We start from the raw sequence: 26929 nt of genomic DNA, 5'->3' as shown, positions 1-26929 counted from the left end.
GCACTACACATGACGCCATTAAACTACTATTCCATGCAATATTAGCAGCAAAGCAAGCTATTTCCCAACCACTATACCTTCCACATTTGCCATTGTGCTTTCCAATTTTGAATTGACGCTCCCAGCAACAAGGGGAGCCAGTCCGCCTGCAGCTGGATCACCCCCGAGTTGAGGGCACCCAATGTGGCAAGCTTATTTTGCAGTACAGGGACTCCTCACTTAAAGTCGTCCTGGTTAACGTTGTTTCATTGCTGATCAATTAGGGAACATGCTCGTTTAAAGTTGAGCAGTGCTCCCTTCTAAAGTCGTTTGGCAGCCGCCTGCTTTGTCCACTGCTTGCAGGAAGAGCAGCTCGTTGCAGCTAGCTGGTGGGTGGTTGGAATCAGGGTGGACCGGCAGCCCCCCTGTCAGCTCCCTGCTCCCCTAAGTTCCCTGTGCAGCAGCTGCTCAGCAGGCAATCAATTGTTGTCAGTTCAGCTGTCCCTCCCCCCACTGCCATGTGCTGCTCCTGCCCTCTGCCTTGGAGCTGCTCACCAAGACTCCTGCTTGCTGTGTGGGGGGGAGGGGAAGAAGAGGGGGGGCTAATGTGAGGGTGTCCCCCTCCCCCCTACTTCTGTACCTCGCTTACCCCATCTTCCATAGAGCAAGGAGGATACATGGATGGAGAGAGCTGCTGCCTTAGGCAGCAGCTGCAGCTGCCTTCTGGTCTCAGCTTGCTGATCTAATTAACAAGGCAGTGTACTTCTGACCCCACTCTTCATATTTAAAGGGGAAATGCCCATCTCTATCTCTCAGACACACACAGGGTGTGTGTCTCTGTTTCTGTCTGCCCTCCCTCCTTTCCTGCTGCCTTATAGATTGTGAGAATTAACCCTTGAGGGATCAGCCAATTGCTAGTTCATCATTTAGCAGTACGGCATTCCCTGGGAAATATCCCACCCTCTGACTCCTCCACCTCAACCAAGCTTCACAATTATCATCACTGTGTACCAGTATTAAATTGTTTGTTTAAAACTTATACTGTGTGTGTGTATATATATATATATATAGAGAGAGAGAGAGAGTGTCTTTTGTCTGGTGCAAAAATTTCCCTGGAACCTAACCAGGGTTTTTATGGGGAAATTGGATTCACTTAACATCGTTTTGCTTAAAGTCGCATTTTTCAGAAACATAACTACAACATTAAGTGAGGACTTCCTGTACTTCTATATCAAAGGAATCTAATATCCCTGTGCCAGTACCAGCCCCTCCTAGTACTGTCTCCATAAGGCCCCACTTTTTGCGCCCCTTCCCTGCCAGTGGGCCAAAGAAGGCTAGCCATTGCTTCCACAAACCATCTGCCCAGGGCCGACAGCTCGCACTGTACAATCCAGTCCTCTAACATGGACTGCCCTCACATTAATATGTACATTAATTACATCAATATGTGGTCCCACAATTATGGGGCTACATGAGTTGGGCAAAACCATTAAATGTGGTCTGCTTCGATTCAGTGGGGCAAACCCAGAAAGTACATCTAGCAATATCAAAAAGGGGCTGCGCCCCTCTATGTAAATCTTATTGGTGAAGCTCCACATAGTCCCACGGGTTACGAGAAAACGGGTATTATTTCCAGGGCAGTTAAGCAGCTCTCATAGTGCAGTCGTATTAGAGGACTGGATTTGTGGTGTCACCTGTCCACACCAGTGGGAGGAATCATTTAGCAAATGAAGGGTCACGTTGACTGACGAATCAGCGTATACCAAGAGGGTGTCTGGCCAGTGGCCTGGGACTTGGAGCATACACACGCCTGTGCAGTTGATAGAGACCATCATGTCGGGGCAGCTCTGATGTGCAGGGCAGGTAAAATTATCAATGGTCTGGTTTGTGGTCGCAGCACTCCATCGCAAATGTCCGCGGTGCAACAATGGTCCCATTTGCCCACCGAGCACAGAAGCCCAAAGTCACCAAAGGATGCACACGAGCATCCTCTTGGGAGTAATTTGCCCCATCAAGACAAACAAGATCATTATCCCCGTCAATGCTGACCCAGTAAGTGTCCCAGGGCCTCCGAGCAACGATCTCCCCCACTGGATGCCCTGCCTGGGGTACCGGACCCATACCCGGCCATCCTCTTCCTCAGCCCTATCTGTGTACCCAAACTCTCCCATTCCACAGGCGGTGTCTGGCACCTCCGTTTCCTGCAGGCGCTGCACCTCGGGGAGGGCAATCTGCTCACAGATGAACTGGGCCACCCGATTGCCCGGTTGTGTACTCATGGGCTCCTTTCCAAGATTGAACAGCAAAACTCGTACTTCTCCCCGGTAGTCATGGTCTACAACCCCCACCTGCACGTGCACTCCTGCACGCAAAGCCAGCCTGGAGCGGGGAGCCACTCTCCCATAACACTCTTTGGGTAATTTTACCCATATCCCGATGGGAATAAATTTCTGAGTGGCAGGATCAATGGTGTTGGGGGCGACAAATCCACCCTTGCTGACTCTGGTGTCCCCCTAGTCAGGAGATGGGCAGTGGTGTGTAGCAGTACAACTCCTAACACATCAGGGTCTGACTGTCCCAAGCCCTCGGGCTCCTCAGTCACTGGCTGCACACTCACTCCACCATATTGGCTTTCCATTGGCGTCAGGCCATAGTACAGATGTGTATTCAGCTGATAGGCACCCTTGGTCAGTACCCCATACCACCCCCTGAGTGTGCGGTCCAGTGACAGGAGCCGTAGCTGCTGTTTCAGCAATCCATTATATCGCTCCATGACACCCGCCCCTTGTGGATGGTAGGGGATGTGAAACACGCATCGGACTCCCAAAGATGCGGCCCAATCCTGCACCGTGTTACCGGCGAAATGGGACCGTTATCAGAATGCAATTGAGAGGGAATTCCATGGTGGAATACAACTCGCTCGGTAATGCCAGTGATTGTATTCCACTGGTCGTCACGGGATGTGGGCCAGACCTCTCCTTAGCCGGTGGCCGTATCGACCATGGCGAGAATATATGCCTTGCAGTGGTCGCAAGGGAGTGGACCAACATAATCAACTTGCCAAATTTGAGCAGGCTCGTCTCCCCGTGGCACCTGTCCGGGGGAGCTGGTTTCCACCTGTAAGGGCTTAACAATCTGGCAAATCTTACAAACCGCTTTAGCTGTTTTTAGGGCTACATGTGAAGTGGGGATACCTCGGGCCTGCACCCAACGGTACGCCCCCTCCGGGCCCAAGTGTCCTGAGTGCGTTTGTATCCAAGAAGCCAAGAGGAAAAAAGCCTCCCCCACATTGTTGGGGGCCGCCATACACTCGGCTAAGTAGGCCAGTTGGGCCACGGCAGGATTCCAATAATGCTCCTGGGTACAATTCTGGTGGGCATCTACATGAAACACATAAATCAAAAGGTCCTGCACAGTGGAACACAATTCCTGCCAAATAGGGGTGCCCCACATGGGCTTGCTGTGGATGGCCCAATCGTGGGCTCTCCAGCAGCCCATCCAGGTGGCCAGTCACTGAGCCACTGCCCAAGAGTCAGTGTACAGGTGTACCTCAGGGTCCCCAAGGGCAAGCACCCGCCTCACTACCAGCAGCACAGTATAAAGCTCAGCATATTGGCTGGAGGCTCCCTGTCCCTTGGTGGTCTCACGCAACTGGCGAACAGGATTTAAGGCAACAGCTCTCCAGCACTGCGTTTTACAAACATACCTGGCCAAGCCATCAGTAAACCAGGCGTAGGGCTGCTCGGCAGTGCTCAGACTATCAAATGAGGCACCCCATTACACAGTGGGGGCTTCAGGTGGGGGCTGGGCTGCAGTGGGGGCGGGCGGCCACCCCGCACTCCTCCTGGGGCTGCGCCATGTGTTCATGAAGCTTACTAGTGCCCTGGGGTCGTGCGTGGGCACGGTCACTAATATACCACTTTTACTTTACAATAGAGCTTTGCTGTGCCCTCCCCCACTCAATTTCTAGTATTGGGGTCATGATGGGGATTTCAGGCTGTAAAACAACAGTCTGCCCCTCAGTCAGGCATTCGATTTTAATCGGGGTCCCAATCTGATGTCATAAGGGCCCTAACCTTGGACTGGGACACGGTGGGGCGGGGGTTCTGCAGGAGGCGGCGATGGTGATCCTGGGCATAGCAGTTCGCCATAGTCTTGGCTATCTCCTGCTGCTTGTGGTCCCTCTGCTGAGCCACTTCCAAAGCCTCAGTTAGCATGTTATTCTTATTCATGAAAGCCCGCTTATCAGCGACCAGGATGCTTACATTCTTCTCTAGTTGCTCGTTATCTGCCAACAGCTTTTCCACCACCATCAGGAACAACCATCCCCACCCCCAATCCTTATAGAGTTTATTATGCCCATATAACTCTATTGCCTTCTCCATCTGCTTGGCCAATTTGGCCGGGATGAGGGGAACTTTGTCCCTGTCCCATCTAAGCAGGGGAGCCACCCGGCATAACAGTTTGGCCACCAGTGCCCAGCGGGAGGTACTACTCCAGCCTTGTATCTTGTTGGTGGCCACAACCTCACATCCTCACTTGCTCCACATCTGGCTACACCTCCCGGGGGTGTCACCAAGTGTATCCTGCTGATTATGCCAGGTGTCGGTCCCAAAGGGGGGGGGGGGGGCTCGGATACACTCAGTGAAGCCACACCAGGTGCATAAGTATAATCTGTTTTATCGCCAAAGTATAATAAGCCTCCCAGCCTTCACACGTTACTAAATACGTGCTTTCCAGCAAGCAAGCAAGCAAGAATCAATGCTTACGCCCCTTCTGCTATGGACAGTCCTGGATCCTCCTTCCTTGTCCTTGAGGGCTCGTAGCAGGCGCTGCTCCAGCGTGGGGAATTCCTGGGCACCCACAAGGCCAGGGTCCGCAGGTGAGACTGTTTGTTTAAGGCAATTTTCATAGCTGCTTTTACCATCATCTCCTTCTGGGGGGCGGGGAGGGGCATATTCACCCACAGGCGGGCTCTGGCAGGAAACACTGTTGCTTCCTATTCTGACACTTCACAGTCTTGGTCCTCACTTATCTCTTCACTTGTTTACCCAGTCGAGTGGCTGCAAGCCAGCTTGGCTGGTCAAAACCAGTTCACTGCTAGCTCCCCCCGAACCATGCTGTAACAACAGCCCAAGGTAACTTGTGGTCAGCCGCAACACCCTGGCACCTCTGAGGGTGCAAACTCGGGAGATGTGGGATGTGCTTTATTTCCTGAGGTCATGGGTCTTTTTCTGCCAATGTGGGTCTCTATGCTGAACTCATGACTGCTCCCACTGGTGATCTGGATTATTCAAACTGATGCTTTAATGGTTATGCCTCCTGGGAAATAATAGGTAATCCATCCGAACAGTGGATACTGTACTCACTTCATAAATAAGTACACAACTGTCAAAACGCCAAACAACTCCAATAAACTTTATATAAATAATATAAATGCAAAGAATGAGTTATACTAAATATATATATATATATATATATATGAGTTATACTATATACATATATAGTATAACTCATTCTTTGCATTTCTGTATATATATGACTATGACTAGATTGAGAGAGTTCCAGAAACATTTTTTTTCTTTCACAAAGTCTCCTTGACTCTTAACATTAAGTCAACCCTCTAAATAGGGTTGCCAAGCCTCCAGGATTGTCCTGGAGTCTCCAGGAATTAAAGATTAAATTTTAATTAAAGATTATGTCATATGATGAAACCTCTAAGAATATGTCCAACCAAATTGGCAACCCTTTCTCTAACATGTCAGTCCCCAGTCCAGGTCCCTGTTGGTGGTGCTCCAGTAGCTGCTGTAGGCACTGTTCCCTCTGTTTGTCTTGTCTGAGGGATCCAATGATCTGTAGAGCTGTCTGGGTCTCAGAAACAGCTTTTCAGCTCCAACGGATGGTCTGAATCCTCCTCACACTGTGGTAACAATCTTAGATATAAGCTTTCTGCTCTTCCTCCTGGCTGAAGTAACTGTTAGTGATCAGGCTGTAGGTGGTGACAGCTGTGGCAGTCAGCTGCACTGTCTGTCGGGCTGTCTTTTCTTTCGCAATGGTCTGGCAGGCCCTAGGGGAACCTCACGTGGCAGAGTTTCCTAAATGGGGATTGGGAAAATAGTAAAAACAGTCAGTCCGTAAGGGGAGCTGAGTACTCCGTCCCCTTCTGGCTCTCTTCACTGCTTTCCCTCTCTCTTTCCTTTCAGCTGACACCCCAGGGAGAGGGGCTATGTCCTCTCTCCCAGGCATTTGGTCTCTAGGGTTACCACCTGGCTGGTAATTGTCTGGCCTGTCTTTTTTTTTAATGGATTTGCCAGTTTCCAGAAAAATCATTTAATCTGCCAGGTTTTTTTAAAAAGCTTTTTAATATTTTGAAGGTTTGCATTATTATCACAGTACAAGGAAGGAGGCAACTGGGAGGTCTAATGTTAAAAGTTTCTGTGCCCAGCTAAATATACTGCAGTGTTCCCCTTCCAGAGTTTAAGCAATAATAGATCAAAACTGTTGAAAATACAGCAGCTGTCTGCCCACCAACAGGCAAGCGCACTGTGCCTATATGTGAGAGAGGATCTGAATCACCTGAGAGTGAGGAGACATGCGATGTTATCAATCTTATCTATATGTGTTATCTCGATGGAGACTATAAGTGGCTATTGAAGGGAGAGATTGTAGAGTTGCCTTGTGGTTGGTGGTTGAGGTTGCAGCAGGCTTGCCTTATGTGGGGGTCTGCTGGGTTTTTTGCATTTCAAAGGTGGTAACCCTACTGGTTTGTGGGGTAAAGAACCCATCAGAGCTCCCCTTTTTTTGGAACATCTGGGGCTGCTGCTTTAGCTCCCTCCCTCCAGCCTCCTATCTGCTCAAGGAAGGGTTGCCTGCCAATAAGGCAGCAACGCTTCTGGGATGCAATCTTCAGTCCTGGCTGAGCCCAGCTTATGATAAGGGAGTTGGAGGGTTACACTATGTAGTTGAATAAAGCAGCACATTCCTAGCATGCAGTACTATGAACAGAGAGTGCACTGAGTGATGCCTTTACAAAAGCCCCCATTTTCCCTGGGCCAATTATCACTGGGAACAATGAGAGGTGATGGCCATTTTGAAAGTGGGCATCAGCATATAACCTCAGTCCCACTGAGAACAATGGGAAATGGCAGCCATTTTGAAAAAGGGCAATTCTGAATGAGTCTCTCTGAAGGAACTATTTGGTACCAGCCTGTACGGACAGATACACTTTCAGCTAGGAAAAACAACAGCAAAAATGGACATTAAATCCCAGCTATTTCTTTCCAAAGCTATTGCTCCAAATCTACTTAACAGGGAGGACAGAAGGAAGGAGGCAACATTGTGTGTGTCCACGTGGAGGGGGGAAATGTAGAGGAGGCAGGAGGGAGAAGGCAAGTGATGAATGGTGTGTGTGTTTATGTATGTTTGTGTATACTGGGAAATGTGAGTGTGTGTGCAAAAGAGAGTGGAAAATTGTATATGTCTGTGTGCAAGTAGGGGCATGTAAGGAGAGGTAGAATGGAGAGAAACTATGTGTGCTTGCAACCATAATATAATAAAAAGAAAAGGAGTACTTGTGGCACCTTAGAGACTAACCAATTTATTTGAGCATGAGCTTTCGTGAGCATCCGATGAAGTGAGCTGTAGCTCACGAAAGCTCATGCTCAAATAAATTGGTTAGTCTCTAAGGTGCCACAAGTACTCCTTTTCTTTTTGTGAATACAGACTAACACGGCTGTTACTCTGAAACCTGTCATAATATAATAAAAATTTAATATCCTTGATTGGGGAGGGGAAATTACAAAGAAGCCCACTATAGTAATATTTAACTTCAGGAAGGGGAACTACACAAAAATGAGAACAGTAATGAAATGGAAATTAAAAGGAACAGTCACAAAAATGAAATGCTTGCAACCTGCATGGAAATTTTAAAAAACATTATAATAGAGGCTCAAATTAAATGTATATCTCAAATTTAAACAAAAAATTTTTTACGAGGACCAAAAATATGCCACTATGAGTAAACAGAGTAAAGTAGGTGCTTGGAGGCAAAAAGACATCCTGTAAAAATTGGATGTCAAATCCTAATGAAGAAAATAGAGAGAAGCATCATCTCTGGCAAATAAACTGCAAAAGTTCAATTAGGCAGGCTAAAAAAGAATTTGAAGAGCAACTAAGCAAAAGATTCAAAAACTAGCCAAAACATTTTTTTAAGTACATCAGACTCAGGAAGCCTGCCAAACAATCAGTGAGGCCACTGAATTATTGAGGTGCTAAAGGAGCACTCAAGAAAGACAAGGTCATTGTGGAGAGCCTAAATGAATTATTTTCACTGGTCTGCACTGCAGATGATATGAGTCAGATTTCCCAACCTGACCCATTCTTTTTAGGTGACAAATCCAAGGAACTGTCCCAGCTTGAGGTGTTAGTCGAGGAGAGTTTTGATCAAATAGATAAATTAAACTGTAATAAATCACCAGGACCGGATGGTATTCACCCAAGAATTCTGAAGGAACTCAGGTATGAAATTGCAGAATTACTAACTGTGCTATAAAAACAAGGAGTCTGGTGGCACCTTAAAGATTAACAGATTTATTTGGGCATAAGCTTTCATGGGTAAAAACCCACTTCTTCGGATGCATGGAGTGAAAATTACAGATACAGGCATAAATATATATACTAAACGTGAAGAGAAGAGAGCTACCTTTCAAGTGGAGAACCAGTGTTGACAAGGCCAATTGAGTCAGGGTGGATGTGGTCCACTCCCAATAATTGACACCCTCAGAGGACCCAATCACATCAGCCACACCATTAGGGGCTCATTCACCTGCACATCTACTAATGTAATATATACCATCATGTGCCAGCAATGCTCCTCTGCCATGTACATTGGCCAAATCGGACAGTCCCTATGTAAAAGAATAAATGGACACAAATCAGACATCAGGAATGGTAACATACAAAAGCCAGTAGGAGAACACTTCAATCTCCCTGGACATTCAATAACAGATTTAAAAGTAGCCATCCTTCAACAACAAAAACCTTCAAAAACAGACTTCAAAAAGAAACTGCAGAGCTATAATTCATTTGCAAACTTAACACCATTAATTTGGGCTTGAATAGGGACTGGGAGTGACTGGCTCACTACAAAAGCAATTTTCTCTCTCTTGGTTTTGACACCTCCTCATAAATTATTGGGAGTGGACCACATCCACCCTGACTGAATTGGCCTTGTCAACACTGGTTCTCAACTTGTAAGGTAACTCCCTTCTCTTCATGTGCCAGTATATATATATTTATGCCTGTATCTGTAATTTTCACTCCATGCATCTGAAGAAGTGGGTTTTTTACCCATGAAACCTTATGCCCGAATAAATCTGTTAGTCTTTAAGGTGCCACCAGACTCCTCGTTGTTTTTGTGGATATAGGCTGACACAGCCACCCCTCTGATAACTGTGCTATGTGACCTAACACTTAAATCAGCCTCTGTACCAGATGACTGGAGGATAGCTAACGTGAAGCCAATTTTTAAAAAAAAGTTTGCAGAGGGGATCCTGGCAATTACAGGACAGTAAACATAGCTTCAGTACCAGGCAAATTGGTTGAAACTGTAATAAAGAACATAATTATCCAACACATAGATGAACATGATTTGTTAGGGAAGAGCCAACAGGACTTTTGAAAAGAGAAATCATGCCTCACCAACCTATTACAATTTTTGAGGGGGTCAACAAATGTGGACAAGGATGATCCAGTGGATATAGTGTACTTGGACTTTCTGAAAGCCTTTGTGAAGATCCCTCACCAGAGGCTCTTAAGTAAACTAAGCCGATGTGAGATAAGAGGGAAGGTCCTCTCATGATCAGTAACTGATTAAACGATAGGAAACAAAGGGTAGGAAGGCAGGATAGCAGGCTAAATGGACTATTGATCTGATCCAATATGCCAGTCAGTTTTCAGAATGAAAAGAGGTAAATAGTGGTGCCCCCTAGGGATCTGTACCGGGAGCAGTGCTGTTCAGCCTATTCATAAATGATCTGGGAAAAGGTAAAGAGTGAGGTGGCAAAGTTTGTAGATGATACAAAATTACTCAAGATAATTAAGTCCAGAACAGACTGTGAAGAGTTACAAAGGCATCTCACAAAACTGGGTGACTGGGCAACAAAATGGCAGATGAAATTCAGAGTTGCTAAATGCAAAGTAATGCACATTGGAAAATATAATACCAACGATACGTACAAAATGATGGGATCTAAATTAGCTGTTACCACTCAAGAAAGAGATCCTGGAACCATTGAAGAAAGTTCTCTGAAAACATCCACTCAATGTGCAGTGGCAGTCAAAAAAGCTAACAGAATATTAGGAACCATTAGAAAAGGGATAGATAAGAAGACAGAAAATATCATAATACCAATTTATAAATCCATGGTACACCCACACCTTGAAAACTGTGTGCAGTTCTGGTCACACCATCTCAAAAAAACATATATTAGAATTGAAAAAGGTACAGATAATTCAGCAAAAATGATTAAGGATATGGAATATCTTCCGTATGAGGAGAGATTAAAAAGATTGGGACTGTTGATCTTGAAAAGAGTCAACAAAGGAGGGATATGATAGAGGTCTATAAAATCATGAATGTTGAGGAGAAAGTGCATAAGGAAGTATTATTTACCCCTTCACATAATACAAGAACCAGGGCTAATCCAATGAAATTAATAGGCAGCAGATTTAAAACTAACATATGGAAATAGTTCTTCACACAACCCGCAGTCAATCTTATTGCCAGGGGATGTTGTGAAGACCAAAAGTATAAATGGGTTTAAAAATGAATTGGATAAATTCATGGAGAATAGGCCTATCAATGCTATTAGCCAAGATGCTCAGGGATGCAACCCCATGCTCTGGGTGTCCCTAAGCCTCTGACTGCCAGAGGCTGTGAGTGGGAATGGATCACTTGATAGTTGCCCTGTTCTGTTCCTTCCCTTTGAAGCATCTGGCACTGACCACTGTTGGAAGGCAGGATACCAGGCTAAATGGATCATTGATCTGATCCAATATGCAAGAACAGCAGAAACCACCTGTCATGTACTGGTGAATCTGGCCATAAACGTTAAACTATAAAAAATGATCATTCATATTTTCAGATAATTAAAAATAGCAAGTGGTAATGTCCTCTTTTTAACATAAAAATAATTCATTTTATGAATACAGAGCAGAGTTGTTTTAAGGTGGTTCTGCCCTGTAGTGAAACTATGAAGGGGGAAATGTAATATGTCTTTTAAAAATCAATTTAGTCTAGCACCACAAAAACTCAAATGCCTTAATCATAATTGTATGGTTATTGCATGGTGTCATTACAGGGCAAAGATAAGATCTGAGTGCCCTAATTGTATATTTCTACATGGGGAGAGGGAAGGAGGGAACAGAGAGAGAGTAAGCAACATGAGAATGACTCTGTAACCTGGTGGTTTTGCACATTGGTCCAGGATGTGGTAGACCCAGTGTTTAGTCCCCCTACTCCAATGACTTTTTAATTATTTATCCACGGTTCAACAACTTCACAAAACCCAGTAGATAGAGCATTCACCTGAGAGGTGGCAGATCCCTGTTCAAATCGCTTCTCCCCCACAGTTGAAGGTGGGTTTGAACTGGGAGTCTCCTACATCCCAGGTAAGTATCCTAACCATTGCACTAAAAGTTATGAGGGAGCTCCTTTGACTGTTATGTACCTACTGAGTACAGTGGGATTTTTGTGAATCTCAGTGGATCCTAAAACTAGGACATAGGCACCTAACTCCTTTTGTGTATCAGACCTTAGTGCTTGTTTTTGTGTGAAACTTAATGTTTCTAGCTCCAGGATAGTGGTGGGTGAACCTCAAGAAATGCTTGACAGCCTCCTACTTGGCTGATTCTTGGCTGTGAGCATTTCATACTACTAAAGAAAATGGTCTATTGAAAGACCTTAACAATAACATAATTATTAGTAGCAAAGACTGTCATTTAGCAGTAATAAAGCATGCCAGCACCTAATTAATGCTCAACATTGCACATAGAAAATGAACTGAATTCCTTTTTCAGTATATCGTGAAACAGGCAAACACATTATTCATCAGAGTTCTAAGTTTTTTTAAAAAATGAAAAAAAACAAAACGGGTCATTTCTGGGGATTTTGCGACCGTAATTATGAGGGCTTTTTGGAAGGAGAAGGTCCATTAAATATAAACTTCAAACAGGAACAAAACACATTAACTACAAAAATTTATTTTGTTGCTGCTTGTGATTATTTCCTGATACCTCATTTAAATAAGTTCACTGTCTCGCCTGTTCTTTTTTTACCCCCTTAGATATTGGCAAATGCTATCATTTTTATCTGTGGAAACCTGGCAGGAGCATACCACAAGCACCTCATGGAACTTGCTCTGCAGCAGACGTATCAGGACACCTGCAACTGCATCAAGTCCCGCATCAAGTTGGAATTTGAGAAGCGGCAGCAGGTAAAGTTACTCCCATACCTTGGTCCATTCTGTTGCTTTTCCAAAAACCCCAATTTATCAGAGCATAATCCACTTTGTGAGTACAAAAAGCTTATTGATTAAGTCACTGGAAGCTTTGCTTTAAACTCCATGCAAAATCTGTTTAATGATTGTCACATTTTTAATCTGAATATAAAATGACTTCTTGTTGTTTCTGTTATCATCTAAGCATTTTCTCTTGAGTTACTTTATGAAAAATATTTTGTGGCAGTGGAAGGTGAATGCACTACATAGAACCTGTATTCAGGATTGTCAGTTGTTTTCTTCTGATTGGATCAGCCATGTGATGTTGATCTTTGCCTTTGGGAAATATCCGTTCTCCCTGTCCAACAGAACTGCTCTAAAATCTTGCTGTATTGTCCTAAAAATGTATTTCAAGCTACAGTACAGATTAGTCAGGTGACATAGTTCTAAGGTTCAAGTAGGATAACAAAGAGCTGGGGGAATTTCATTATGAGAGCATCTGTCGCTTATTGTAATAGCTAAATATAAGCCTGACTCTTTCTTTCTTTCTTTCTTTCTTTCTTTCTTTCTTTCTTTCTTTCTTTCTTTCTTTCTTTCTTTCTTTCTTTCTTTCTTTCTTTCTTTCAATTTCCATAGTGCCTGTCGTCCTGACAGTTACAAAATTTTAAAGCACAAAATATCTCATCAGATGCTAAACAAGAAAACTGCATCTTACCCTAAAAGTCATTAGATTCAGACTGTTATGAACTGTTAAGGATCAGGAACTCAAAATAAGGGGGCCATGGGCTGAGTAATCCCTGTTGCCAGAAGTGGAATATTCAAATGAATGTTCCAATAGTTGGCCTGTCTCCCAAGATCTGTGAGAGTGATGGGCTGTCCTTCAGGATAGGTTGTAGACCCTTGATGATGCGCTGGAGAGGTTTTAGTTAGGGGCTGAAGATGACGGCTAGTGGCGTAACAGAACCTCACTAGCCATTACCTTCAGCCCCTCGCTTGGACCAAAACTTTGAAAGGTCTCAATTTTGCCTTCTTCCTGTTCTACTCCTCTCATGGTACTGCTCTGCTACCTACCCCAATAATGGAGAACTAACAACTTAAAATGCCTTGTTCAAAAATTTTAAGTAACAAACACCTTAACAGCAAATGTAACTTTTTTTGTCTGCATAGTAAACACTCGCATTTTTATCAGTTTGAATAATCAAAGTGGTGCTTTCCGTGCCTTCTTGGTTGCAAAGATTTGAACTGCTTCCTGCTGAAGGTCCACAGTCTGGGCCAGCTCATGCTCTGTTGAGATGGTGGCAAGGCCGACCAGCCTCTCCTGTGTCATTGTGGAGCATAGATGTGTTTTTATTAACTTCAGCTTGGAGAAGCTGCATTCTCCACTGGCAACTGTTACAGGAAGTGTTAGAAGTATGCACAGAGCAACAAAAGCATTTAGAAGGAGGGTGGTCATCTTATTTGTGCACATATATTCCACAACAGCCTTTGGAGTTGATCCTGCTGAAATGTATCTCGAAAGGGCTTTCAGTTCATCCCCTAAATCACTTGCATCAATATCGCGCATGTCATCATGTGTCAGCACTGTCTCTAGTGCCCTGCATTGCTGGTGTAGGTCTTCTTCAGGTATAGTGAGGAGTTTTGGAATATCATACAATATCCCAAATGTACTGCTGTGTTCCTTGAGCTGCATGAAACGTTCTTCAACTGACTGTATTGCACAATTTAGTACCTGGTTAAAGAATTCAACTTTGAATTGTTGTTTGGGGTCTCTTATGGGATTATCCCGTGCCTCATAATCAAAATGTCTTCTTCTTCGGAGACTCTTATATTCTTGAATGGGTGCGAAAATAACTTCAGTGTGAAGTTACTCTGCCAACTTCTGTGCACTTTTCAGAACATTTTGAAATCCCTCATCTGACCAGTAAGACTGTAGGTATGACTGCTTTGTCCAGTTGTTCCATTGCTCCAGATATATCAAGGTCAACACCTTGGAGTCTCTTGCTTACAACATTTATTTCAAACAGTATGTCATGCCACAACACTAAGCCACACAGAAATTTGAAGTTATGTATTTTCCATGAGGCGCTGGAATGAGGCTGGGGCCCCATGTAGCCCAAAAGTGAGGATGGTATACTGGAATAGCCCGTCCGGGGTAGAGAACGCTGTCGTTTCTTTAGTTTCTTTGGTCAGGGGAATCTGCCAATACCCTTTTGTTAGATCCAGCGTAGTCAAAAATTGGGAACTAGCCAGTCGGTCAACCAGTTCGCTGATGCATGGTGTGGGGTGTGCATCGAATTGGGATACTTCATTCAGTCCATGAAAGTCATTACAGAATCTCGTGGTACCATCAGGTTTAGGCACTAGAATGATTGAACTGGACCACTGACTGTAAGATTCTTCAATAACCCCTAATTCTAACATTTTCTTTACTTCGGCCTTGATTTCTTCTCTTTTGGCTGCTGGGATTCGGTAGGGTCTCTATGTTACCTTGGCTCTGGGTATCGTGCGGATATGGTGATAGGTCTCAGTCGTCTGCCCCGGTTTTGTAGAGAACACATCTCGGTTGCGATTAATCTTGTCGGCTGCCTCGATCTTTTGAATATCTGCCAGGGAGCACGGCAGATACTCACTGTGACCCTCCACATAGCCCTTCTCTCTCTAGTGGCAAGGGTTACAGCCTACTGAGCCATTTTCATCATAAGCCAGCAAGGGAGGTGAGGAGAAGCCATCCTCCCTCGCAGAGTCTCTGTTGTCTCCCTGTCTCAGTGATTAATCGGGGAGGGGAGGGGGGAGCCCAGGCCCGCCCTCTACTCCAGGCTCCAGCCCAGGGATCCTAATAGTAGCTGCTATGGTAGCTATCTTTTTGGAAATAGGACGTGTACAATTCCCTGGGTCACTTCCCCACAGCAGCCCCCTCTCCATATCTCCTTCACCTTTACGTCAGGGAGTCCTTCCTTGCACCTGATATGGTTTGTACTGCTTAGTTCCTCCAACAGCACGGCTTCCTCCTACAGCTCCTCATGCATGCACCCAACTGACTAACTGGGAGGCTTTTAACTAGTTTCAGCCAGCCCCTAATTGGCTTCAGGTGTCCCAATCAACCTACCTAACTTCCCTGCCTTCTGGAAAGATCTTAATTGGCCCCAGGTGTCTTAATTGACCTGGAGCAGCTGCCATTTATTTATCCTGGTAACAGGGAATTGTTTAGCCTGGGGCTAATATATCTGTCTCCCACTACTTTTCTATAGCCATCTGGCCTTGCCCCGTCACAGTATGTTTCTGGTGATTCCATTTCCCTCTGCCACTGTTCTCCCACGAAAAGTTCCTGTCATAGCATTATCCTCCATAATGGCAACTATGGCATCATCTATCTTCCCAATTTGATGTTTGATAGGTTTTATCGCCTCCACTCAGCTTTCCCATCATGTGGCACTCAATGGTTTCAGTTTCAGAGAGGATGTTCCCAGATGTTGCTTCAAAATTTGTCATGGATGAGTTGATGCAGAGAAAAATACACAGATGCTTTGAATTACATTAAAAAATTCAGCAGCCTCACTAGAAGCTGATGCTTCATCACTGACCATCAAGTTCAATGAATGAGAACTGCATGAGACAAAAAAAGCTCGAGGGTTTAACTCTTGAATCCATGTCTGCACTCCTCTGTTCTTTCCTCTCATGTTGGCACCATTATCATAGCCCTGACCTCTCATGTCAGCTATTGCAATTCCCGTATCTTCCAGCTTTTTAAGAAGCACATTTGTCATATGTCATATGTCAGCTCCTGTAGTATCATCAATGTCACTAAATTCTAGAAAATGCTCTCTGACAGTCACCATTGCAGGGACATTTTCACTAGGTTCTGTTGTTGTTACAAAATGCACCATTAAAGTCATTTGTTCCATATGGCTGATGTCAGGTGTGCAGTCCAGAATAACAGAGTAATATCTTGCTGACTTCAGATCTGCCACAATCTTCTGTTTGACTTTTGTTGCCAGTAACAGTATGATCTCATTTTGAATTGTTTTTCCAAGGTAGTGGTTTGTGTACATTTCTTGGGTGGTGACTCTTCTTAGATGCTCCTGGAGTACAGCATCGAACTCAGTCATCAGTTCCACAATTTTAAGGAAGTTTCCATTGTTTGGCACATGCAGCTGATCTGAAGTGCCACGCAGTGCTAGGTTTTGGGTAGCAAGCATTCTCACAGTGGCAATGAGCCTTTTCAGAACATTTTGCCAGTAAAGAGACTCTGATGCAATCTTCTCTTGATGCTGATCATCTATGGTGGCCTTTAACCTTAGTCTCATCTCAAGCTCTTTCCACCTATGAAATGCTCTGTGTTGATTTCCTGCCTTCTCATGGCATGCCAGTTTTCTAGCCAGATTTTTCCAGTCCTTTGTTCCTGTAGAATCCGATGTGTCTGGAACATTAGACTGGAAGAGTTTGCAACAAAAACAGTATGCAGCATTCTGGGTTTTTGAGTACATAAGCCATGGCCTTTCCACTTTGTCACCATTGGGGATTTCATGCCAGTAATGTGTTAGATGAAAACTTCTATTTTCATTGTCTTTGGGGAACATGAAGTTTTTCACTTGCTGTGACCCATGCAGCACAAGGCAGTCCCACAAGCTACCACTTAAGTGGGTCCACAGTACTGGATCATTTAGACTTAAGGAACTAAACTCAGCAGCAGCTGTTTCTTGCGCCTCCACCACACTCTTCTCTGATCTACACTTTTCTTCGGGAATGTGCATGGTTACATCCATTTGAGATGGAGATATGGATGCTGCAGTAGCTGCCAGGTCACCTGCACTCTGACTAACTGGAAGATCAGGCATCTCCTCACCACTCACGTCCTCACTGGGGCCGGAAGGCTCACCGTGAACATTTGTGTCTATGAGTAACAGCCGTGTTAGTCTGTATTCGTAAAAAGAAAAAAGAAAAGGAGTACTTGTGGCACCTTAGAGACTAACCAGTTTATTTGAGCATGAGCTTTCGTGAGCTACAGCTCACTTCATCGGATGCATAGCATATCGTGGAAACTGCAGAAGACATTATATACACACAGAGACCATGAAACAAAACTTCCTCCCACCCCACTCTCCTGCTGGTAACAGCTTATCTAAAGTGATCATCAAGTAGGGCCATTTCCAGCACAAATCCAGGTTTTCTCACCCTTCCCGCCCCCCACACACACACATACAAACTCACTCTCCTGCTGGTAATAGCCCATCCCTCTTTGAAACCTCTTTATAATGCGCATGATAATCAAGGTGGGTCATTTCCAGCACTAATCCAGTGCTGGAAATGACCCACCTTGATTATCATGCGCATTATAAAGAGGTTTCAAAGAGGGATGGGCTATTACCAGCAGGAGAGTGAGTTTGTATGTGTGTGTGTGTGTGGGGGGGAAGGGTGAGAAAACCTGGATTTGTGCTGGAAATGGCCCTACTTGATGATCACTTTAGATAAGCTGTTACCAGCAGGAGAGTGGGGTGGGAGGAAGTTTTGTTTCATGGTCTCTGTGTGTATATAATGTCTTCTGCAGTTTCCACGATATGCTATGCATCCGATGAAGTGAGCTGTAGCTCACGAAAGCTCATGCTCAAATAAACTGGTTAGTCTCTAAGGTGCCACAAGTACTCCTTTTCTTTTTTCTTATTTGTGTCTATGTATCTCAGGAGAGCTCCTTCCTGCTTAGATAGAAAAGCTTCCTTTGCTTTCTTTCTTTTTCTTCTTTCACTCATGACTGCTGTTCTGTGCCAGCTATAGTGACTCTCAACAATCAGTTGAAGGGGACAAATAAGCAGGCTGGTAGCAGGGCCTGAGTGAGGGAAGATATCAGTGTCTTAAGGTCCTAACTGGCTCCTACTACTTCAGTTGACTGCCTGTTCTCCTCAAGTGGGTTCAGGGAAGCAGCAGGAAACAGGAAGCTCCCTGAGAAGCTGGTGTTAATCAGTCCAAGCTTCTGGGGGTGCTAGAGAGGTACATAAGAGGCTCCTCTTCCACTCTCTCCCTGCAGTTCTTGCTGCTTTCTGTTATTCCCTCTCACCTTTTCTCCTGCCTGCCTGTTATGTCTCTTGTGCCCTCCTTCCTCCAGCATAGCACTCCAGCATCTCTGTGCATCTAGAGCAGAGAGAATACATATGCACCAGCAGCAGACACAATTTTCTACACTTTGGTCCTAGTGGTTCCCTCCCACTGAGGCCGCCTCAGTTCTCCTCATGGTAAGGCCAGCCCTGCCAGACTGTCACTGAATTATCCTTGTTTTGGGCCATGCTGTGGGAGCAAAGCAACCGTAGCCAAACACACAGGAGGATCACTCCTAGGCAGAGGAATCCTCCAGTGGTATAGAGCTGGTGTAGTGACTCCTATGATGAGCCCCCTCCCTGCACTCTGTGGTTGGGGAAAGTGGATATGGGTCTTCCCTGTGCTCTGGAAGTTCCCAGCTGCCATCATGGCTCCTTGGGGCCATCGCCAACCAGCATAATTTATAATAGGAATTAGGGTGCTCTTATTTATGTTTGAGGAACCAAACCTTTCACCCTCCTGAGCTGTGCTGCGTGCTCCTTGACCAAAGTTGAGTATCAAGGACCAATGTCCTTGATGTCCTTAAGGAATCAATTTTGAAGCACCTGAAGGAGAGAAAAGTGATCATGAACAGTCAGCATGGATTCACCAAGGGCAAGTCATGCCTGACCAACCTGATTGCCTTCTATGAGGAGATAACTGGCTCTGTGGATGAGGGGAAAGCAGTGGACGTGTTATTCCTTGACTTTAGCAAAGCTTTTGATATGGTCTCCCACAGTATTCTTTCCAGCAAATTAAAGAGGTATGGGCTGGATGAATGGACTATAAGGTGGATAGAAATCTGGCTAGATCATCGGGTTCAATGGGTAGTGATCAACGGCTCGATGTCTACTTGGCACCCAGTATCAACTGGAGTGCCCCAAGGGTCGGTCCTGGCGCCAGTTTTGTTCAGTATCTTTATTAATGATCTGGAGGATGGCTTGAATTGCACCCTCAGCAAGTTTTTAGATGACACTAAACTGGGAGGAGTAGTAGATATGCTGGAGGGTAGGGATAGGATACAGAGGGACCTAGACAAATTAGAGGATTGAGCCAAAAGAAATCTGATGAGATTCAACAAGGACAAGTGCAGAGTCCTGCACTTAGGATGGAAGAATCCCATGCACTGCTACAGACTAGGGACCAAGTGGCTAGGCAGCAGTTCTTCAGAAAAGAACCTAGGGGTTACAGTGGACGAGAAGCTGGATATGAGTCAACAGTGTGCCCTTGTTGCCAAGAAGGCCAATGGCATTTTGGGATGTATAAGTAGGGGCATTGCCAGCAGATCGAGGGATGTGATCATTCCCCTCTGTTCGGCATTGGTGAGGCCTCATCTGGAGTACGGTGTTCAGTTTTGGGCCCCACACTACCAGAAGGATGTGGAAAAATTGGAAAACGTCCAGCGGAGGGCAACAAAAATGATTAGGGGACTGGAACACATGAGTTATGAGGAGAGGCTGAAGGAACTGAGATTGTTTAGTCTGCAGAAGAGAAGAATGAGGGGGGATTTGATAGCTGCTTTCAACTACTTTCAACTGCTTTCAACTGCCTTCAACTGAAACAACTGCTTTCAACTGAAAGGGGGTTCCAAAGAGGATGGATCTAGACTGTTCTCAGTGGTAGCAGATGACAGAACAAGGACTAATGGTCTCAAGTTGCAGTGGGGGAGGTTTAGGTAAGATATTAGGAAAAACTTTTTCACTAGGAGGGTGGTGAAGCACTGGAATGGGTTACCTAGGGAGGTGGTGGAATCTCCTTCCTTTGATGTTTTTAAGGTCAGGGTTGACAAAACCCTGGCTAGGATGATTTAGTTGGGGATTGGTCCTGCTTTGAGCAGGGGGTTGGACTAGATGACCTCCTGAAGTCCCTGCCAACCCTATGATTCTATGATTCTGTGTGTTACTTTCATTTTTGTTTTCTCATCTAAATACTATATAGTTAGTGGGTTGATACATCTAATTAGTATCAGAATCAGGGAAGAGAGTTTGTGAGTGCAAAGTCTATAGATACAAAGGGTTACAATAGTGCACAAAAGGGGTAGAAAGGTGTTTTAAGAAGTCATTGACGTAGGACGAGATCTCATTTTAGCCTGAGGTTTCCTTCAGTGGGCATTGTCTGCTCAAGGATATCAATATCTCTGAGAAGGTACCACTAAGCAATTTCAGGTTTCCCAAAACTTCCACGAAGGTATCAGGCAAATGTGGTTGGGGTTGTGAGGGTGGAAAGGAAGCAACTGTGCAAATTTACAACTCTTTGTTGGGTGTTTGATCTATATTGCCTGTCAGGGTTGTGTTGACAGTAGTCCCGATAGTGGGAGCCTGACAAAATGTAGAAGTGTAAATCAGTAATAACAGCACCCTTTCATTAATGTACTCTGTCAATCATTATAGACCAATGGTGGAAAATTTATTGCCTTTGTTATAGTAAGCTAAGGCTTTATTTTAATTTTTGTCTTCAGTAGAAATAAACATGAAGTATAGCCAATTAAGAGATCTGTTATTAATGATCAACTTTGGCTCATATATAAACCTAGGAATAACTTCCTACAATTCTGGTTTTCCACATTTTTATAGGTAACTCGAGGTGGGTCAGTGGCATGGATGAAATTGAACTGGATTGGAGAACTGCTTTCAAAGATGTCGTCTTATAAACACATTATTGTTTGTATCCTCCCTATGACCACCACCACCTCTACCCCTTCCTCCCCAAGGATCTTCTCTTTTTCCCTCTCCCCCACACTTAAATTACCTGTGTCACACCTGCTAGTCTTCCACCTGAAAAGGGAAGAAGTGTAGGTCTTTGAAATCCCACCATTGCTGCTTATCATGATGATGAATGCTGTATGAATATCTAGATAGGTAAAATGATGAATGATATGTAGCTTCAGAACAATATGCATTTTTCCCTCCTACAGTGGCTGAGCAAGCTGCGTCTGCAACATTTTTAGCTCAGGAGTAAAGGACTGATTTATTTTTGTCTTTTATTGCTACTTGTGTTGCTGAGAGGTTAGAAAAGTTGCTGTGCAGTGTTACATTTCAATTAGCAAAATTAAATTCTAGTATGGCCTAGCATTACTGTTTTGCTGCTATAGGAATGAGACATATTAAAAAGTAGGAGAGGGTAAGTATTTAAAAATGCCCAATTAAATTTGATCAAGGCAAAACATTAGAACAAAAAGTTTGTAGCATGACAATTAAAGGGCCTCATCCTGCATTCCTTGCTCAGACAAAATTCTAATTTACTTCAGTGGGCGTTTGCTTGAATAGAGTACAGGAACTGTGTGCTTCTAAGTGCTTTGGATATCACATCAAATTTGCATGCATAGACAATATGTAATTTATAATTGCTACTGAAAAATATGCTGAACTGCAATTCATATTATAAATCATGTGATGGTTTTTCCCTTATTTTTAAGAAAGCATACAGAGCTAAAGTGTTTGGTCTATGCTTTATCTTTTGAATTGCTTTTGAGAATGTAAATTGGTTTCTATTCCAAATAAAATAGTTGAACAGGCATTCTGCAAAATCACCCCAGATTTCAACTGGCAAGACACACTGGGTTGTTTAGACAACGACAAATATTACCAGAACACATTAATAACTGGAGAAATGCAAGTGAATATATGTAGTCAAATACATGAGTCATTAATATTATACATGTACCTATATACCTACATAGTTTATTCAACATAGTTGAGCTTGAGTTAAATTTTGCACTCTATTTGTATATTAGGTATACACACATTTGTTTGGTTTGGGTTTTTTGTCTTCTAGTTAGCTGGTGAGGCCTCAACTGAAGTAGTGTCCTGTTTGGGCACCACACTTTCAGAAAGATGTGGATAAATTGGAGGGTCCATAGGAGATGAACAAAAGTGATGAAAGGTTTAGAAAATTTAACATATGTGAAAAGGTTAAAAGAACTGAGAAAAGGAGACTGGGGGTAGAGGGGACCTGGTAACAGTCTTCAAATATATTTAGAGCTGCTATAAAGAGGTCAGTGATCAATTGCTCTCCATGTCCACTGGAGGTAGGACAAGCAATAATTGGTGTAATCTGCAGCAAGGGAGATTTAGGTTAGATATTAGGGGGAAAATTTCTAACTGTAAAGATAGTTAACATTGACATAGGCTTTCAAGAGAAGTTGTAGAATCCCCACGACTGGGGGGCTTTTAAGAACAGGTTGGACAAACACCTGTCAGGGATGTTCTAGGATTACTGTCTCAGTGTAGGGGGGCTGGATTAGATGGCCTCTTCAGGTCCCTTCCAGCCCTGCATTTCTGTGATTCTGTGATTTAATGCAGGATCAGGCTTTCCAGTGGGGTCAAACCAAATAGTTTAATTTATGGATTGTTCTTTTTTCTGTATTACCTGGGAAATTCCAGGTGTTTTTTAAAAATGGGGTGAGGACGGGAAGAGATCATCCAGATTCTTCCATGCCACACACACAATTATCCATGTACTTAACAGATGTATTGTGAGACTGTATTAAGTAATGTTTGTAAAGTGCCAAACACAAAGTATTATTCAGATGAGTCAGTGGCTGGGGTGGCAATGTTAGGGGGCTTATTCCTTCACCCACTTACTTCCCTGGTCCTTCTCGCATGAACAGAGAGCAACAATACCCAAAATCCAAAGGTGCAAACAATTTGATGTTTATTGGGGTGAACTTCCAGCAAGCATGATTCCAGTTTCCTTCCTTAGTGTCCCCCTTCCCAGCTCTGACACAACAGAGCCTTACCTGTGTCCCTGTTCCCATTCCTGCCCTTAGCCAAACATGATTCCAATTTCCCCACCCCCATTCCCTGTTCCCATTTCCCCCCCACACACACACACACCCCATTTCCTGATTGACTGCAGACTATATAGTAAAACTTGAGTTCCGCTTAGCTATACCTTAACCAATCATTTTCCTGAAATTTAATGAACCAATCCTAACATATTGTAACATGATTATTTAACCAATTATATCCCACCACCTTAATTAGTTTACACCCAGCAAAATTAATTATACAGCAGACAGAAACAATCACAGACCCAAACAGAGATTATACAGACAAACAGTGGGGAAACGGGGACTACAGTGATAGAACAAACACAGAAATGAGGATTTCACATCCCAGCTATTGATAAGTGAGTTCTTGCCAGACAGGATACTATCAAACTAAGTTTCCTTTTACATCTTCTAGGCACTTCCCTTTCTCTGGAGGCGATAGGCATTATCAGGACAGGATTGTATTCCTAACAGCCCAATAGCACCTTCCTTCAATGTGACTAGTTTGGAATGTGAGGAGGTGACCGGTCACTTCCCAGCTTATGGCTGCCTCTGCTGCTTAGCCAAAGGCTTTAGCCTAAGAACAGGGCCTCAGACTGTCACAGTAAGAGAAGGACCTTACACCGGCAGACAGGGATTTTGATTTTTTCTTTTATACCTCTATAACTAGCCAAGTGATAAGAATACACCTAAATTCCTAGAGTATAGGCCTTTGCAGACAGGCCTGAATATCTATATTCTAACAGGCAATACACCTAAGGTGTCCTGGAGACTCAGTTTTCTTCTGATTCCTCTGTATGTAATATCCCCTCTGTGGGAGCAGATCCTCCATTATCGATGTAATTGTAATAATAATATCCTCGTCTTCTTAATACCTTGTAAGATTGGGTGGACTTTTAAAGTCCCTATAAATTTGAATTAAGTTGTATAAAGCTCTTCATGGTGCCCCCAATTTTGAAGTTGCTTTAGATTTACCTGAAAAAAGTCAACTATCCATTCTGAAATGTAGAGTGAGCAGAGAAAATCTAACTAACCGAAAATCCTTCGGCTCATGGGTGAAAAAAAATCTTGACTTAGACTCCTTTGCATATTGTTCACCTCCATAATCTTCTATATCTTTGATCCTCATGGGGTCCATCAGGTTTTACAGTGTGGACTCTGGAATCCTGAACATTCTTAACAGTAAAGGGTGAAAGGGGGAGGAGAGAGGAGAGAAATGAAGCTGTGCAATGGGAATGGGTGTACTTATTATAGCCCCTTGGGCCCAGAAATTGATGGCAGCATTGATGGCATCCTTCTCAAGTATCTTATTAGCATATTTTGGTCTTTGTCAGTCATGGTTATGTTAACAGTGGATTTTAGTTTCACGGACACAGTATGTCATCTGTGGTTAAAGGTATCATTCAGAATACAGAATTCCTACCTGTTCATATTTGCTTGTTCCATCTTTGCTTTCCCTCTCATTAATAAATATAAAATGAAATGTGAAATTACCCTGACCTTCTAACATATGAAACTTTGCTGCAGCATATGCATTTCAAATACCCTTTTATAAAAATTATTTGTCTCACTGATACACCCTTGCTGACAATTAGCAGGGGTAATCAATCTTTAAAGCTATGTTAGATTCTGACATTGACAAGTAGTTAGCATAATTACCCTTCTTGCTGATGCTTTGCATTATGAGACACAGAAAAAATATTTTGAGAAATTGTTACAGTATAGAGGGGAGGAAGTGCATAGAGATAGTGACATTCAGTGGGCTCTCTCAGATACCTTCTTTGAAAAGGAGACAATGTAATAATGGGCTTAGAAACAGATCTCTCAAGCTAAAACAGATTTACATGAAAGAGATTTCAAATCATTGAGTGGGATTTTAAATGTCTCATTGAAACATATCATCTGTGTAGGATGAAAAGACTTCATGGACTACCTTAAAATGAATCCAAAATGAAGGTATCTCACTCTAAATTGCTGAGATGTTGAAACTGTTAACGATGAATGGAAAAGTTTGAAAAATATTCTGGTAAACTAATACTAAAAATGAATACATAAAAGCTCAATGCCTAAACCAGATAATGTATCATTTGTATTTGCATGAAAAAAAGAATTTTCCCCATGAGTTCATGTTTTTGCTTTTACACTATTACTTCTTCTTTCCCAAAATCATCATCCTCTGATTAGGACGTGACAGTTCACTACTGAGCATTAAAACATCAAACAGGGTGTAAGCAGTAGGAGGAAATTAAACCTTAAATCCTTATTTTAATTAAATTGTAAGCAGTTAGAAATAAAGTTTAGTTTTGGTCTTTTAAATCTCTGTCTGTTGCACTCACACATGCATGTACCCAGAGCAGACATTTGGAAATCACCTCACCACTTTCCATGACACGTGGTAAAGATTACAGATGATAAATGTGTGTTAGACATCATTGCTTATGGCTCCCCATCCATATTCATTCCTTGCCCTCTCCACACTGTCTTTCCTCATCACTTTACAGGGATCCTTCCTTGACAGCCTATTACAAGAAGAAGTGGCCTTGTTAGGCTGCTGCAAGAATGCAGGGAAATAGGCTTCTACTCCTAACATTTCTTTATTCTGAAGAAGAAAAGAGTTATTATTCTTCCTGTCCTAGACCTCAGGAGACTGCACAAGTATATATGCTGCCTCAGATTCAGGATGATAATACTTACAGCCATCATTTCATCTCTTGTGGCTCAGGACTGGTTTGTGGCTTGACATACAGGACAAATACTTGCGCATTGCCATCCACCTGGTCCACAGAAAGTACCTGAGATTTACAGTGGGGCCAATTCATTACCAGTACAAAATAGACTCTCCACTGCAATGAGAGTCCTTATGAAATACCTTGCATGGTGGTGGCAAACCTAAAAAAGAAAGGAATCCATGTTTTACCATGTCTAGGCAACTGTCTGATTGGGGCAGATCACATGAGGAAACACTGAAAGCCCTAGCTGCACCCTCTCGCTCTTCATTCCACTAGACTTCCTGGTGAACAGGGAGAAATTGTTTCTTATCTCATCACAGACGATAGAGCTTGTAGGGGCCAAGATAGATTCTATGACAATGAGGCCTTACTTGCCAGAGGACAGATTCCTCCCACTTCAGTCATTACTGAATATGGATAAAATTCACTTGGTTACAACAATGCAAACATGGGCTTTGAATTGCAAGGGAACCAAAGGAGTGTTGTGGTCACTCCACCCTTTATGCCCATGCATAGGAGCATGAGGAAGCACAGGGTGCATGTGTGGCCCCTATAGACACTGTCATGCAGAAAAGAATCCACGCTTATGTGCATGAAACTCATGAGCACCTATAGTGGGATCCTCACTAACTGCATCTTGAAAAAGCACAGCTTTATAGGGTAAGTCACTGTTCTTTTCTTAAGCTACATTGAGCTCTCTCCTTGGCCAGCTGGTTCAGTTGGAAATCTGAATGAGGAAGTTGTCCAGAAAACTGTTATGGTATTTGAAAGATGCAGTCATAAAGGTGATTGAGTTGATCACAGCTGGAGGGGACAGTTCAGCTAAGCCTGAGGCAAAAAAAAGAGTGACACTCTTGCAGAAAGTTTCAGTTTATTACAATTCTTGC

General features: G+C 43.6%; 1 protein-coding gene across 2 annotated transcripts in view; it reads left to right on the top strand.

The window, feature by feature from the left end:
* The window catches only part of ADCY2 (adenylate cyclase 2), a 442623-nt gene that overhangs the window by 205392 nt on the left and 210302 nt on the right, over nucleotides 1-26929 (top strand). For both annotated transcript variants that reach the window (XM_074945057.1, XM_074945058.1), the window contains exon 4: nucleotides 12324-12473. In XM_074945057.1, coding sequence (XP_074801158.1) covers nucleotides 12324-12473 — 150 coding nt within the window. The remainder of the gene's footprint in view (nucleotides 1-12323; nucleotides 12474-26929) is intronic.

Source organism: Natator depressus, chromosome 2 (genome assembly GCF_965152275.1).
Source record: "Natator depressus isolate rNatDep1 chromosome 2, rNatDep2.hap1, whole genome shotgun sequence".
Classification (NCBI taxonomy): Eukaryota; Metazoa; Chordata; order Testudines; family Cheloniidae; genus Natator; species Natator depressus.
Note: the sequence above shows the minus strand (reverse complement) of the source record. Positions and strands in the feature narration are given on the sequence as shown.